General features: G+C 34.2%; 1 protein-coding gene across 1 annotated transcript in view; it reads left to right on the top strand.

Annotated features, from left to right (window-relative positions):
- Positions 1–15632, top strand: part of BRIP1 (BRCA1 interacting helicase 1) — a 207588-nt gene that overhangs the window by 40642 nt on the left and 151314 nt on the right. Inside the window, 1 exon segment of the mRNA XM_053892318.1 lies at positions 14662–14952. Coding sequence (XP_053748293.1) covers positions 14662–14952 — 291 coding nt within the window.

Here is a 15632-nt window from a genome sequence, read left to right on the forward strand (position 1 = left end):
CAGGTTTCGCACTGAGTGTGGAGCCTGCTTAAGATTCTCTCTCTCTCTCTCTCTCTCTCTCTCTCTCTCTCTCTCTCTCTCTCTCTCTCTCTCCCTCTACCCTTCTCCCCTGTTTGCTCTCTCTCTCTCTCAAAATAAATAAATGAACATTTTTAAAAAAATAATTAGACTGTCTAGCTTCTTGATATATTTTATAGATATTTGGAAGAGAGTTGAGGTCTTTATGATGTTGTCTATTTGCTTGTGTTTTTTAACTTTCCTTAATTAGTGTTTAAAATTTTCATACCAACTTTTTTCAGGTTTAATGAAGTGTAATTGACAAATAAAATTGTAAGATATTTAAAGATTTTTTCCTATATTTATTTTTGAGAGAGAGCACGTGCGTGGGGCAGGGGCAGAAGGTATCTAAAATATATGTCATGATGATTTGATATACATATAGGTTGTGAAAGGATTTGCCTCATGTAACATATCCTGTTACTACTTAAATATAGTCTTAAGTTGATTCCTAGGGAATTTATCCTTTATTTCTATATAATTGGAATTTTGTTCTTCAGTTACATTTTCTAATTTGTTATGGTTTTATGTATAAAGTCTATTAATTTCACTTTCTTTTTTTTTACTGAACTCCATTTACTGTGTGTTTTTTTTTGTTGTTTTTTGTTTTTTACTGAGCCACGTCAATGAATTCTTTTATTAGAATAGTTCTAATAAATTTTCTCAGGTTTTCCAAGTATATAATCATCTGTACATAGTGATCATTTTACCTATTTTGCAATTTTATATAATACTTCCAATGTTAAGTGTAATAATAGTAAGAGAAGAATATATTTATTGCCCAGAATAGGACACTTTTGAGAATGAAAGGTGGTGGGGTACATTATTAGTAATAAACCTGAAACAACAGATATAAACTGAGATTTTCCTTGGCACATTCCAAGTATGGTCATCATTGTCTTCTTTGAGACTTTAATGGGAATACTTCTATGGTTTCCTTCATTAAACGTGAAGTGGCTTTTGAAAATTATATATATATATATAAATATAAATTATTGGATTACTATAAGTTATATAAGTGTATAAATATATAAATATGTTAAATTATACAAGTTATATTTATATGTAAATCATAGATTTAATTATAATTTTAAATATAATTTTTAAATATGATTTTTTGTCATGGTTGAGAAGAATGATTTTATTCCTATTCAGCATTTTCATCAAGAATGAATATTAAACTATGGATATGAATATGATTTTACACATTTTTAAAATATGTTTTTTTTCTTTTTTTTTAAATTTTTTTAACGTTTATTTATTTTTGAGGCAGAGAGAGACAGAGCATGAACAGGGGAGAAGCAGAGAGAGAGGGAGACACAGAATCTGAAGCAGGCTCCAGGCTCTGAGCTGTCAGCACAGAGCCCGACGCGGGGCTCGAACTCACGGACCGTGAGATCATGACCTGAGCCGAAGTCGGACGCTTAAGCGACCGAGCCACCCAGGCGCCCCTAAAATATGTTAAATGATACTATTAGACCTTAACACTGAATTATCCTTTCATTTTTGGCTTTTTGGTTGTGTGTGTGTGTGTGTACACATGTACAAGAATCCTATTTGCTATTACATTTAGAAATCGTTTCACTATTTATGTATTGATGGTATGGATCTCTTCATATTTTTAGTTAAAGAAAGATTATCTAAATTTGCTTTAGGATCAATGTTGTACTTGTTTTATAAAAATGGATTTTTAAACACTCCTTCCATTAAAAATATTTTATTAAGGAAATTTCATACACAAAGCAGACAGAAAGGACAGCATAATGAACCTCCTTGTGCCCATCACTCCACTTTAAAAATTATCAATACTTTGCCATTTTACCTCCCCTATTTGTTTTATTTACCCATTGTTATTTTTTTTTTTTTCTTTTGTGGAAGGATCAGTAGAAGAAAGAAGAAAGAGTGAGGGATTAGAACTTTTTTTTTTTAATTTTTTTAATGTTTTTTTTATTTTTGAGAGACAGAGAGATAGAGCATGAGCAGGGGAGTAGCAGAGAGAGAAGGAGACACAGAATCTGAAGCAGGCTCCAGGCTCTGAACTGTAAGCACAGAGCCCTATGTGGGGCTTGAACTCACAGACCACGAGATCATGACCTGAACTGAAGTCAGACGCTTAACCGACTGAGCCACCCAGGCGCCCCTAGAACTTTTTTTTTAAGTTTATTTAAAAAAAGAGTGGGAACGTTTGTGGGTGTCTGTGATGGAGGAGGGGCAGAGAGAGAGGATGAGAGAGAGAATCCCAAGCAGGCTCTGCACTATCAGCACAGAGCTGGACATGGGACTTGAACTCACAAACTGTGAGATCATGACCTGAGCCGAAATCAAGAGTCAGAGGCTTAACCGATTGAGCCACCCAGGTGCCCTTGACTTTTTTTTTTAAGATTTTATTTTTAAGTAATCTCTGCACCCAGTTTGGGGCTCAGACTCACAACTCTGAGATCAAGAGTCACATGCCCCACCGAGTCAGCCAGGTGCCCCAAAAGAAGCTTTTATTTTTTTTAATTATTATTTTTTTTGTTTTGTTTTTTTAAGTAATCTCTACACCCAACATAGGATTGAGAGACTGGAAGGTTTTCAAACAACTATTAGATTTCACATACGTTTACCCATGCGTAAATTAGCATATATTTTTAACAGATATAGACTTTTATTTATTTAAAAAAATTTTTTTAATGTTCATTTATTATTGAGAGACAGAGCATGAGAGGGGGAGGGGCAGAGAGAGAGGGAGACACAGAATCCGAAGCAGGCTCCAGGCTCTGAGCTGTCAGCACAGAGCCTGACGCGGGGCTTAAACCCACAAACTGTGAGATCATGACCTGAGCCGAAGTCGGACGCTTAACCGACTGAGCCACCCGGGCACCCCTAATGGACACAGACTTTTAAAGACATAGCAGTGACATTTTAAAGATAGTATTATTACACTTTAGAAAATTAACAATAATTCTTTGTCTAATATGCAGTCTGTTTACAGTTTTTGTTTGTTTAAAAATGTTTTAGAGTTGGCTTTCTAAAAATGAGAATCTAAACAAGATACATGCATGGCATTTATTTGTTGAAAATGCATTATTTGTCTTGTAGGATTTCTTATATTCAGGATTTGTTTGAATTTATCCTGGTGGTGTTATTTAAGATAGTGCTCTGTCCCCAGATTTCTAGTAATGATAATTAGATCTAGAGAGTGAATTAGATTCCGGTTTGATTTTGTCCTTGGTTTTTGTTTTTTAGGAATAACACAAAGTGCTACATGCTTACTGTTGCATCACCCAGCAGGCAAATAATGTCCAATTATTTCTCTTTATGATAATGAGTCAGGATCATGTTTTCATGTCATTTTATATTCTTCATCATTTTTTTTTTTTTTTTACATTTATTTATCTTTGAGAGACAGAGACAGAGTGTGAGTGGGGGAGGGGCAGAGAGAAGGAGACATAGAATCCGAAGCAGGCTCCAGGTTCTGAGCTGTCAGCACAGAGCCCAGTGCAGGGCTCGAACCCACGAACCATGAGATCATGACCTGAGCTGAAGTCAGACACCCAACCTACTGAGCCCCAATTCTTCATGATTTTTTTTTTTAATTTTTTTAATTTTTTTTTTTAATTTTTTTTTTTTTAACGTTTATTTATTTTTGAGACAGAGAGAGACAAAGCATGAACGGGGGAGGGTCAGAGAGAGAGGGAGACACAGAATCTGAAACAGGCTCCAGGCTCTGAGCAGTCAGCCCAGAGCCCGACGCGGGGCTCGAACTCACGGAGCGTGAGATCGTGACCTGAGCCAAAGTCGGACGCTTAACCGACTGAGCCACCCAGGTGCCCCTCTTCATGATTTTTAATGACTATATTGCATTTTGTTGAATGACTGTTCTATAATTTATGTTTATAGTCTATGGCTGGATATTTAGGTGAGATACATTTTCATTAATATACATTAGCTATTTACTAGGTTTTATTATATTGAAGACTCAGACTTCTTCAGCCTAGGGAAAGTCTCTTGTTATTTGATAATTTCAAACATGGACTTTATCAGGAATGATTTGCTTTTGAAGAAATGGAAGCCTACTCAAAGAAAGGTCAAGTAGGGAGTACAGTTGGCTTTTATTGGAACTGAAAAGTTTTAGGATGCTTTTTTCTTCTCTTTGAGGCCTTAAGTGTGTCTTCTCTTCCTTTCTCTACAGAGTTCTCTCATTATTATTATTTTTTGGTTTGTCTTATGTCCTTACCATGACATGTCAGAATGAAAGCCTTGAATTATGAAATGTTCTTGTCTGCTCCTTGTAGTTAATCAACTCAATCTAAATGCCCCAAATAAAAGTTCCTGAGTAAGTGAGTCTTACTGGTCTTGCTATGCCTGGGAGTGTGTTTGGGTATGGTTGTATGTTATTAGATCCACCTTTTTAGCAGGAACTATAATAAACTTTTTTTTTTTAATGTTTATTTATTTATTTTAGAGAGAGAGAATGAGGAAGGGGGAAGGAGAGAGAGAGAAGGACACAGAATCCAAAGCAGGCTCCAGGCTCTAAGTTGTCAGCCCAGAGTCTGACGTGGGGTTTGAACTCATAAACGGTGAGATCATGACCTGAGCCGAAGTTGGCCGCTTAACCAACTGAGCCACCCAGGTGCCCTTAAACTCTTTTAAAAGTATAGGGTTGGACACCTGTCTAAAGAAGTGCCTAGCACAACATCTTTATCATGTACACTAAATTCTTACATATATAAAAATATATACCATTCTTGCCCATCTTATTTTTCCAAATATTTTTTTGTTATTCTCACTAGTTCATTTTCCAGATTAAACTTAGAACCTGTGATAGATAGTATTTTATTTTTTTTAATGTTTATTTATTTTAGAGAGAGAGAGAGTGAGCATGTGCACGCAAGTGAGAGAGGTGCAGAGAGAAAGGGAGACACAGAATCCAAAGCAGGCTCCAGGCTCTGAGCAATCAGCACAGAGCCCGACACGGGGCTCAAACCCATGGACCACGAGATCATGACCTGAGCTGAAGTCAGAGGCTTAACCGACTGAGCCACCCAGGTGCTCCGAGCACCTATGGCAGTATTTTAAATCTACCTTGTCTGATATGGTAGCTACTAGCCACATGTAACTACTTAAATTAATTAAAATTAAAGTGTAGTTCTTTAGTCGCACTAATTACATTTCAAGTACTCACTAGCCACATGTGATAGTGGCAAGTGTATTGAATAGTGCAGATACGGAGCATTTTATCATTGCATAAAGTTCTGTCGGGTAGTGCTGCTAAATTTAAAGGCTTGTATATTGATAATAACTTATCTATTTCCTAATGCTCATGAAAGGCAAAAATCTCTATTTTGTGTAGGTTTTGTTTGTAGCATTTGGTCAATTATGTGTGGAAGATAATGTCACAGTATATCTTTGTTTTCTCGTTTTAAAAGGTTCATTGAAGGAAGTTTGAAAAACTTGTAAGTGTGTAATTGGATTACTTTTCACCAACCTAATAATACATCTCTTTAACACAGTTTCTTTATTTCTAGGTTCTGCTTGATTCATGTCTGGATTATTTGGATTACATAATCATGTAGTTTTGTTCAAGAAGAGCACATAAGTGTATTTCTAATATCACATCAAGAGGCATGTTGATGCCAGTTTGAACACTGTTAATGATAAATTTGACCATTTGGTTAAACTGGTGACTACCTGGTCTCCATTATGAAGGCACATTTTTTTCTTTTGTAATTGATAAGTAATCTGTGGGGTCATTTTTGGAGGCTGTGTGAATATCTTGTTCCCCAACAACTTTTTCTCACTGATTTTAGCATCCATTTAGGTAGCTTGCAGGACTCAGTACATGGGAGTTGCATGATGGTGAGTTTTAAAATTCTATCATTCTGTTTACATACAATTTTTAGCTGGCATTTTTTTTTTTTAATCACCAAGTTCTTAATGTTTATTTATTTTTGAGAGAGAGAGAGAGACAGAGACAGAGCATGAGTGGGGGAGAGGCAGAGAGAGAGGGAGACACAGAATCCGAAACAGGCTCCAGGCTCTGAGCTGTCAGCACAGAGCCTGACGCGGGGCTCGAACTCATGAACCATGAGATCATGACCTGAGTCAAAGTCTGACGCTTAACCACCCAGGTGCCTCTCTTTTTATTTTTATTTTTTTTAAGTTTATTTCTTTATTTTGAGAGAGAGAGAGGGAGAGACAGAATCCCAAACAGGCCCCACATGGTCAGTGCAGAGCTGGATGCCGGGTTTGAACCCACAAACCATGAGATCATGACCTGAGCTGCAGATGCTTAACCAACCGAACCACCCAGGTGCCCCAGCTGGCAGTCTTTAAGGAAGAGCTTTCCCTTTTCCACTTACATTCTTTGATTCTTCTTTTTCTTTTCTTTTTTTTGTTATAAATACTCCAGGTATGTCTCATGAAGTTCGCCAGTGTGACTTTGAGACTTGTTGCCATGGGCACTTCTGTGTAAAGTGCTTTTAAACCAAGAGAATTTTTGCTTTTTAGCAATTTGGTCATTTTCATCATGTGTTTATTCTCAAACTGAGGATTTGTATAGAATAGCTATAAATTTAGGTAAAAAGTTATTCCACTTTGGATCTTTCTTGATTAATTCTATTGAAACATAAACTTTTCAGAAACTAGGGCAACTGTGTTAAGGAATTCCCATTTACACCAGACAAGAAAGTAAACAGTAAGTGGAGAGTAGGGTAACAAACACTTATGGTATCAAAAAACAACCGTGAAAAGGATCTGTCTTAATGTGCTAGCCCATTGCAGTTTAACATATTGCTTACAACCTTCACAATAGAATTTGAGTGACTTCAGTTACACATTCCAGGAGACTGGCAGTCTGTTACAATCAGAGTCTGAACTTTAGAGCAGGCTAATTTACAGCGATGGGATGAAGAAAGTTGTGGATTTGTATTACACACTCTCACCTGACACTGTATCTGATCCCTTACCTGCTGATTGACATCTTGAATGAGCTCTTTGAAGCAAGTTCCAGCTTAATTAAAACGTTTGCTTGGTTAGCAGTGATCTGTGAAAGCCTGTGATAAATATTGAATCAGGTTCACCTGCTGGTTGCTGTGAGTGGATAAACAGCTGCTTTGTGCAGTTTAATCATGAAACTGGCAGTAGAGTACTACTGTTTGAATTTTTTAAAAAGAATAGTTGAAAAGGTATAGTTATGTCACTTTTGCTATCTTACTAGAGTGTGTGCTTATGTGAGATTTTGCACAACAGGCATTCAGTACCTGTTTAGATGGCTTGGACAACAGCAATTGGTTGATAAAGATTAACAATAAACCCTCTTTTTTTTTTTTTTTTTTAAATAAACCCTCTTTTTTATGCCTCAAAGATCTTAGTAACATTCTACATTCATTGGCTTTTTACCACTAGCTTTTTATGTGCGTGGCGTTCTGAAATAAAAAAGGGCAATGTTTTGCTTTTTTGCCAAGTTACATTGTAGATGCAAATGATCCTGTTAAAGCTTTGTTTTGACATTTACATTTATGATTCCAACTTCTCTACAAATTTATCATGTATTTTGTGATAATTTGAGGAACTCTTAGATGTTATTTTTTTCATCTGTAAAATAGAATTAGAAATAAAAAGTGAACTAGGTGTTTTAGAATTATATGTTAATATCAGGTAATTAACAAACGTAAAAGATAAATGAATTTATAAGCAGTAGAGAAACCTTTATAAAATTGTCTTCTTTGGACTGTCAACTTGTTTATTCCTTTACAGAATAAATGGGTCTGAGCAAGTTGGTTGTAAAGAAAATGCTGTTTCCATTTGATTTTCATTATAAAATCAGACATAAATTCTTGAATAAAACCCTCACCCAATAAGTCAGAGTCTTCTTCAGCACCTGATGAAAGTTATGGACTTAGTTTCTGGAAATGCACACAAAATTGTGTCTGTAGCTTCTGGGTGATCTCAAACCCTTTCTTCTGGAACAGTTCATGGACCCTAAATTAAGAATCTATTTCCTAATAAATTAGGTTAAAAATTTTTGATCAAGAGATGTTAAGATGAAAACGATCCTGCTTTCATAAGCAGCTAAAGACGAACCAGAATAGACTGTGCTGTGCTGTGTTTCTTTTGAAATTCTTTTTAGCATTTTTCAGGTATATTGTCCACTAGAATCCTTAGCTCCAAAGAGGATCTACCACAGTAGGGATTCTTAATTCTGTACCTAAAGTTTTATAGTTTATATTCCTATCATCACTTTGTTTGGAATTTTATGGGGAGAATTAAATTTTATTTAAGTTATACTCAGTCTGTTCAATATTGTTTTGTTTTTTTTTTATTTTTTCATTATATATAGTATTCCATTAATTGAAAAAAACTTCACAATTTATCCATTTTTCTGTTGATACACTTAGCTTATTTTCCTCACTATTAAAACAGTGCTGCAAAGAGTATCCCTGCTGTATCTGTCTTAATGTTCAAGAGTTTCTGTAGTATGTATACTTAGTGGTGTCATGCACGGTCACAGTGTCTATGTATCTTTGATTCACTAGATTGCCAATTTGCTCTACAAAGTGGATGTGCTGCTTTATACTTGGGTCAGCAGTTTGTGAGAATTGTTCCATACATATCCTTTCTAACACCCTATCTGATGGATGTGAAATGGGATCGAATTATGATTTTAATTTGCATTTTCCTAACTAATAATGAGGTTGAGCATTAGATTACACATCTTTTCAGATGTTTATTGGCCTTTCAGCTTTTTTGTGATTTTCTTATTCTTGGCCAGCTATTGGATTTGTCTTTTAAAATTAATTTGTTGGAATTCTTTGTATGTTATGGATACTGGTCCTGGGTTATATACAGTGCAAGTATCTTAGTTTGTGCTGCCTTTTTTTTCCCATTTTTTTTTTTCTTATAAAGGGGAGTGCCGTTTTAAATAGAAATTTGCATTGTAAGAGATTGTGTTTTCAGTCATTGTGCTTTTGGTATATTGTTTAAGAAATCTTTTCCCACATTGGGATCATACAAATATATTCCTATACAGGGCCAGAGACCTTATTTCCCACAAAACATAAAATATTTCAATTCTGGCCCTTTACAGAAAACTTATGTTGATGTATGCTTTAACGAATCTCTTAATTGAGAGTTTTGATTTTTTTTTTTCCCTTATGGAACATAATGTAAATCTTGTTAGAAAATATTTGATTTAAATGTCAGCTAATAATAAGTTAAAATCGTTTTTTGAAGTAAATTTTATAGCTTACTCTTAGGAATATTTTGTAATTACATTCAGAAAATAATGCACTTAAAGTACTGACTTTAAACAGTTCTGTAACTCATGAGTCAAACTGGTATTGGTAAACAATCTGCAAACTATGCTTTGTTGAAAATTAAAGAGTATGCAGTCTTTGTCAGTGAGATGAGGTGACCCTTGTCATTGTCTTCTAGTTGGTTCGATATATCAAGAATTCTGATGTTTCTTGAATGAATGTATGGATGGATGAATAAATGAAATAGTACATGTAAAGTGTTTAGCACAGGGACAGCCTTCATAAATGATAGTTATTATTAATGAGTATATCAGGATATTTGTCACTCACAACTAAAAGTGGCTCGAATATTAGCATAACAAGATGATTTTTCTTTTTGGCTTTGAAAATAACAAATTTCCCTGTACTTTTTATTTTAAAGCTAACCTTTTTATTTTGAAGTAACTTTTTGATATGTGGAGAACTTCAAACTAGGACATCAATTATGCATCTATCAGACAAATAAAATGCAGTACATGTACAGTATTTGGCTTAGGGACATTAGTCAAAGTACATCAATTTAAAAAGATTTCAGTTACAGTTATGCAAAACACCATGTTCAGTGAATGAGTTATATAAAGAAATATAAGAAATAGTTTCTTTCCTTAAGGAATTTGCAGTGTGGTTGAAAGACAAAACATGCACATGTGGAAAGTTTCAGAAAAGTATGTTTCTATTTCATGGGCCTAGTTTTCCCTTTATTTCCTACAAATAAACTTCTTTTGGGTCTCTTTTGCTCTCCACTTTTTTTATACACTTATTTTTCACATTAAATATATCCTTTTATGTCTGTGTTCAGAATTCAATTCATAGCCTCCTTTTAGAAGGTCCTCTGATTTATGAATTAGCAAAATAACTTCTCTGGCAATGTAATAGTTTCTAGCTATTCTTTTATTATTTTCCATTTTTAAATGTATTTAGTCACCATGCTCATTTTTGTTTTTCAGCTGTTTAGGCATAGTAACTTTTTTGTTGTTGTGTAGAAAAGTTGCAGAAAATTATGAAACCTTAGACTTTGTATCATACCTTAATCTACTTGAACTGTTTTTTTTTTTTTTTTTTTTAGAGAGTGAAAGCGTTGGAGAAGGACAGAGGGGGAGGAAGAGGGGTGGGAGGGAGAGAATCTCAGTCAAACTCCACATTCAGCATGGAGCCTGATGAGGGGCTCAATCTCATGATCCTGGGATCATGTCCTGAGCTGAAATCAAGAGTTGAACACTCAACCGACCGAGCCACCCAGGCGCCCCTTAATCTACTTGACCTTCTAATTATAACTTTGTGAAAAGAATAGTGTCAAGGACTCAGAAGTTGGCCTGTCTTTAAAATCAAATCTTATAATCTTTCTTTATCCTTTCAAAAATTTAGATATATGTTTCTATATATATATAGTATGACAAGAGAGAGAATAGAACTTGTAGACATGAAGAGGATTTCCTAAGATCCTTGGTTGCTGACCTTCTAAGAACAGATTTAAATTTTTTTTTTTTTAATGCTTATTCCTTTTTGAGAGAGGGAGACAGAGTGTGAGTGGGAGAGGGGCAGAAAGAGAGGGAGACACAGAATCTGAAGCAGGCTCCAGGCTCTGAGCTGTTAGCACAGAGCTTGACGTGGGGCTCTAACCCACGAACTGCGAGGTCAAGACCTGAGCCGAAGTCTGATGCTTAACCAACTCAGCCACCCAGGTGCCCCAAGAAGAGTTTTGACTCTTGTAGATTTGAAATGTAATTTATGTATGTATGTATGTATGTATGTATGTATGTATGTATGTATGTATTAGATTTTATCTTCACGTTATCTCCATGGACCCAGTGTGGGGCTCGAACTCACAATCCTGAGATCAAGAGTCACATGCTTTACTGACTGAGCTGGCCAGGTGCCCCTGAAATGTATTTTTAAACAGTTGACCTCCTGCATATGGAAATAATACAATTGTCACACCAACGTATGTCTCTTATGTTTCTGTTTATGAATATACATATTTATGTATATATATAGGCTCCACACCCAACATGGGGCTTGAACTCATGACCCTGAGATCAAGAGTTGCATGTTCCACTTACTGAACTATTAGGGGCCCCTAATAGTTTTTGTTTGTTTTGTTTTTTGTTTCTCTTTAAATGATAGAATTTTGGTGTTATTTGGCTTGGGTTTTCTTGCCTTTTGTTGAAGTAAAAGGACTCTAGACAGTTTCTAGTTATAGGAAAAGCAGTCATCTCTTAAAGAGGTTGGTTCTGCCACTCAGTGTCGCCACTTTCAGGTCTTAGAGATTATAGGTTTTGGGGAACCTGTATGTTTTATCTTTCTTGATATTCAGATATGTTGGGTGAGAGTGAACACTTTTTTATTTATTCTCCAGTTTACTAATGCGGTTTCTGTAAATTCAAAGGTCAGAAGCAAAAGAAAAATATCCCTATGAAAGATAAAGCTGATAGCTTGTTAGTAGGAGAAATATTTAATGAAAGGTACAAAATTTAATTTATCCATTTATTATTTCAAGACGGCTAGATCAAAGTGTTTCAGAAAGAGGCCATAAAGTGTTAGCCTATTAATTGGATTTGAGGATATTATGACTTCCTGACATTGCTGTTTTTAGTATTCTTTCTCTAGTTTTCTTACAGAATTGAAAGTTGGTGATTTTGGTACAAATAATTCTCTTTTGTAGCTAAATAAATGCCTTTTTTCTTTTGCCACATTAAATTTTTTCCATCTGAAATAGGATTGATTGTATCAAATCCTTTGAATGGAAGCTTCAATAGAAGATCACTTCTGAAGAAATAATTCCTCTTTAATATTGCAAAGGAAAAACAATGAATTTTCTTTCTTAATTTCTATTTTCTCCAATACTTGCATAACCACCCACGGAAAAATCATATTCTTAAGGAGAGTCAGCCTCAAATTCATAGATGATATATTTACTTCAGACCAGTGTAAAACTTAATAAACAAAAACATGTTTTATTAAGTTTTACACTGGTCTGAAGTAAATTAGCCATAAAATTAGCCATAGTTTCTAATTTTCTCAGTTATGGGGTGAGAACCAGATTTAAGGTACCTAAATAAAGCTGCTCTACTGGCAAAAGTTTTCTAAAACTAGTTCTTGATCTTTAGCTTTTGTTAGTTATAGCTACTATCATAACATTTTAAGATAGGGAGATCCTTTATTTTAATTTATTAGTGCCAAATTTTAAAAAGTAAAAAGTTTTAATATAAAACAGCAAGTTACTAAACTGTATAATAGCATTTCTTTTTGCTTGAAAAAAATTGTGTGGTAGATGTATATGTATGAAGGTTTACAAGTTATGTGTTAGATAATTTGGCATAGGGGGTTGACTTATTTTGTTTATTTCAATATTGTTTGGACTTTTTGGTTAGAAAACAGTGGAATTAAAAGGAGTAGGTGATAAAGCTTTAAGTGAAATTGATTTTGAAAGCGTTTCATCAAAAAGGAGGTCTTCTAAGCTTTGAGAAAACAACACTTTATTGGATTACTTTTATGCTTGGATATAATATATCCATATAGTATATAACAATGCATTAGACCCTAGCATTCCAATATTCAACTTAATATTCAGTATTTAATTTACTATATCATACGGTAAGAGAAATACTATAATTGAATGAAAAGAGTGGAGGTACAGAAGAGTAAACTACTTCTGCTACCTCAAGTTATCTCAATTCATTAACTAGGTTAATTAACGTGATCATTGCAAAGGCCAAAAAAGAATTCAGTCAGAAATATCATGATATAATTTGCATTCCATTTTCTGTGACCATAAATTGTTATATATTGCAACATATGTAACATAAACCACATGTCAGCTGTTTCCTGCCTCACTGTTGACAAGAGTCCCATTCATAACTCTTCTTTTTATCCTTTCAGTGAATAAGTAATTATTCAATATAGAAGGCAGGATATTTGGAACTGGCTATTTAATGTGGCAGCACTCTGTAATGAAATCTGCTGCTACTGGCAACCTGAGAGGGGAATGTAACAATTCCAGCATGGCTGTAACTTTATCTGCTTTGACTGACTGTTTATTTGGCACATCAGTGAACCTTTTATCCCTGTGAGTGACAGCTCCAGAAGGGTCACATTTACATCCATTCTATCATGTATTGTAATATTTAATGGTGGACAAGGTTGAGCGAGACTGGGAGTAATTTGAACTTGCTTTTCCACTGAGTTGAGGCTAAAAGACAGCTTGATCCCCAGTATTGTGGTGTAACATGCTATGACTTAGTATTTGTTTATGAAGGCTACTCTTACTGATTATAATTAAAAAAAAAAAAATTCAGTTAAATGGTGTATTTGTTCTACTAAACTAAAACTCTACAGCACACATTTTCTTAAGCTACTGTGCTAGTTTTTTTCCCATCAGTGACCACTAATATAAAACTAACCACCTCACAGTATTTCTCTTAAATGAGGCTGCATTCTGTCTCATTTGTGTAGTAATTGAGGTTGAAAAGGGAGTAGTTATTAAGAACCCATGGTTCTGAAATACAGCATTGAACTTTTTATTTTATTTTTGAGAATTTGAAAACAGAAGAGAAAAGTCAGGTAAATAATGGACTATATTCTTGATGTTCCAAATGGTATGCTTAAGGAGACATATATCTATTTTAATTATGGAACTAAATTATGAGTAAAGTTGTCCAGAAAAAGCTATCCTGTATAATTTTACTGATGGATTTGCATTCCATGACAGGTAATTTAATTTCAGAAAGACTGTTCCGCGCGATATACTTCATTATTAAGTATTAATAATTTACATTCATTTTTATCCCTTTGCTAGAGAATAGTTTTCTTGTTTTTAGTGATGTTTTAGATTCAACTTGATATTTCTATTTTTTTGTAAGCTATATTTAAAATGCTTTTTAAAATATTGGTATATTACAGGATATTTGAATGGGCTACTCTGTAAACAAAAATAGCACTATCAACTCTAAACTAATATTGCGTGTTCACTTGAAGTCTAAGCAAAAATGAAAATTGTTCTCCATTTTGTCTTATTTTTTACAATTTGTGAAAGAGGAGAATTAAAATCTATTTAAAACATTTGGAATTCAACAGTTGGAGTGATATGTTAGAAAGCCATGTAAATATGGAAACATCATTTATAACTTCTAAGAGTGCAACAGAACTGATTTGAAATGGAGTTTTTAGTTTTTTCTTTAATGGTAAGTTTTAGATGATGTAACATCTTGATACTCTCTTTATTTGACAGTTGTGATTTATTACTTATAGCTTCTGATTGTGTGAGAGGTTTAATAACATTTTTTGTGGTATACCAGACATGAGTTGTCTTTTCTTTTCTTTGTTACAGCCCCCTGGTCACTGTTCCAGGTGTTGTTGTTCTACTAAACAAGGAAACAGTCAAGGTTACTCAAATACCACTAAGAAGGATCATGGGGGGAAATCCAAGATACCCAAAATATATTTTGGGACGCGCACACACAAGCAGATTGCTCAGATTACTAGAGAGCTCCGGAGAACAGCATACTCAGGGGTCCCAATGACTATTCTTTCCAGCAGGGATCATACTTGTGTCCATCCAGAAGTAGTGGGCAACTTCAACAGAAATGAAAAGTGCATGGAGTTGCTGGATGGAAAAAATGTGAGTAAAGTTATTTTGTTTCAGAGGAAAAACAAGACTGAAAAGATTCAGTTTACTCAGTTTTTTATGTGTTCATCTTATGTTTTATATGTGTATTTCCAGTGATAATCTAACCTATGAAAATCAAATTACTTGCTAGTACTGATAGATTTCTTATGGTAAAATTGTCTTTAAAAAATTTTCTTTAAAATTTTTTTTCTTTGAGTTTAAAATCATAGATTTTCGTTCTAAAGCTTGGGGATATTTTAGTTAGGTGTCTTCTTCTTTGAAATCCTGCCACCAAAAATATTCAAACATGGATGATGTCATAGGAGGAGATGAAAGTATTTAAGTGATTGAATTTAATTAGATTTAATTAATATATTTTATGTGCAGTATTTTAAAACTTCAAAAGAAGATAGTTTATTTAGGCTCTCCCTTGAGTAAATTTTTAAAATACTTTTTCATTGAATGAGAAATATAATGATTATCCTATCTTACAATTCTGATTAGTACAAACTTCTGTTTCAAAAAAAAGTTATTAAATTATTAACTTTAAAGATACGTCATTAATGGTTTTGAAGTTTTCCAGGGAAATCTTGAATAATATGAATTTGGGCAAGGTGGAAATTGAGAAGTCTTTCTTAGTAAAAACATACGATTTTTTAATAGTTTTTTGGCGGTATTTGTTAGTCTGTGTA

Source organism: Panthera pardus, unplaced genomic scaffold, assembly GCF_024362965.1.
Source record: "Panthera pardus isolate Hobbes unplaced genomic scaffold, ASM2436296v1 HiC_scaffold_3, whole genome shotgun sequence".
Taxonomy (NCBI): Eukaryota; Metazoa; Chordata; class Mammalia; order Carnivora; family Felidae; genus Panthera; species Panthera pardus.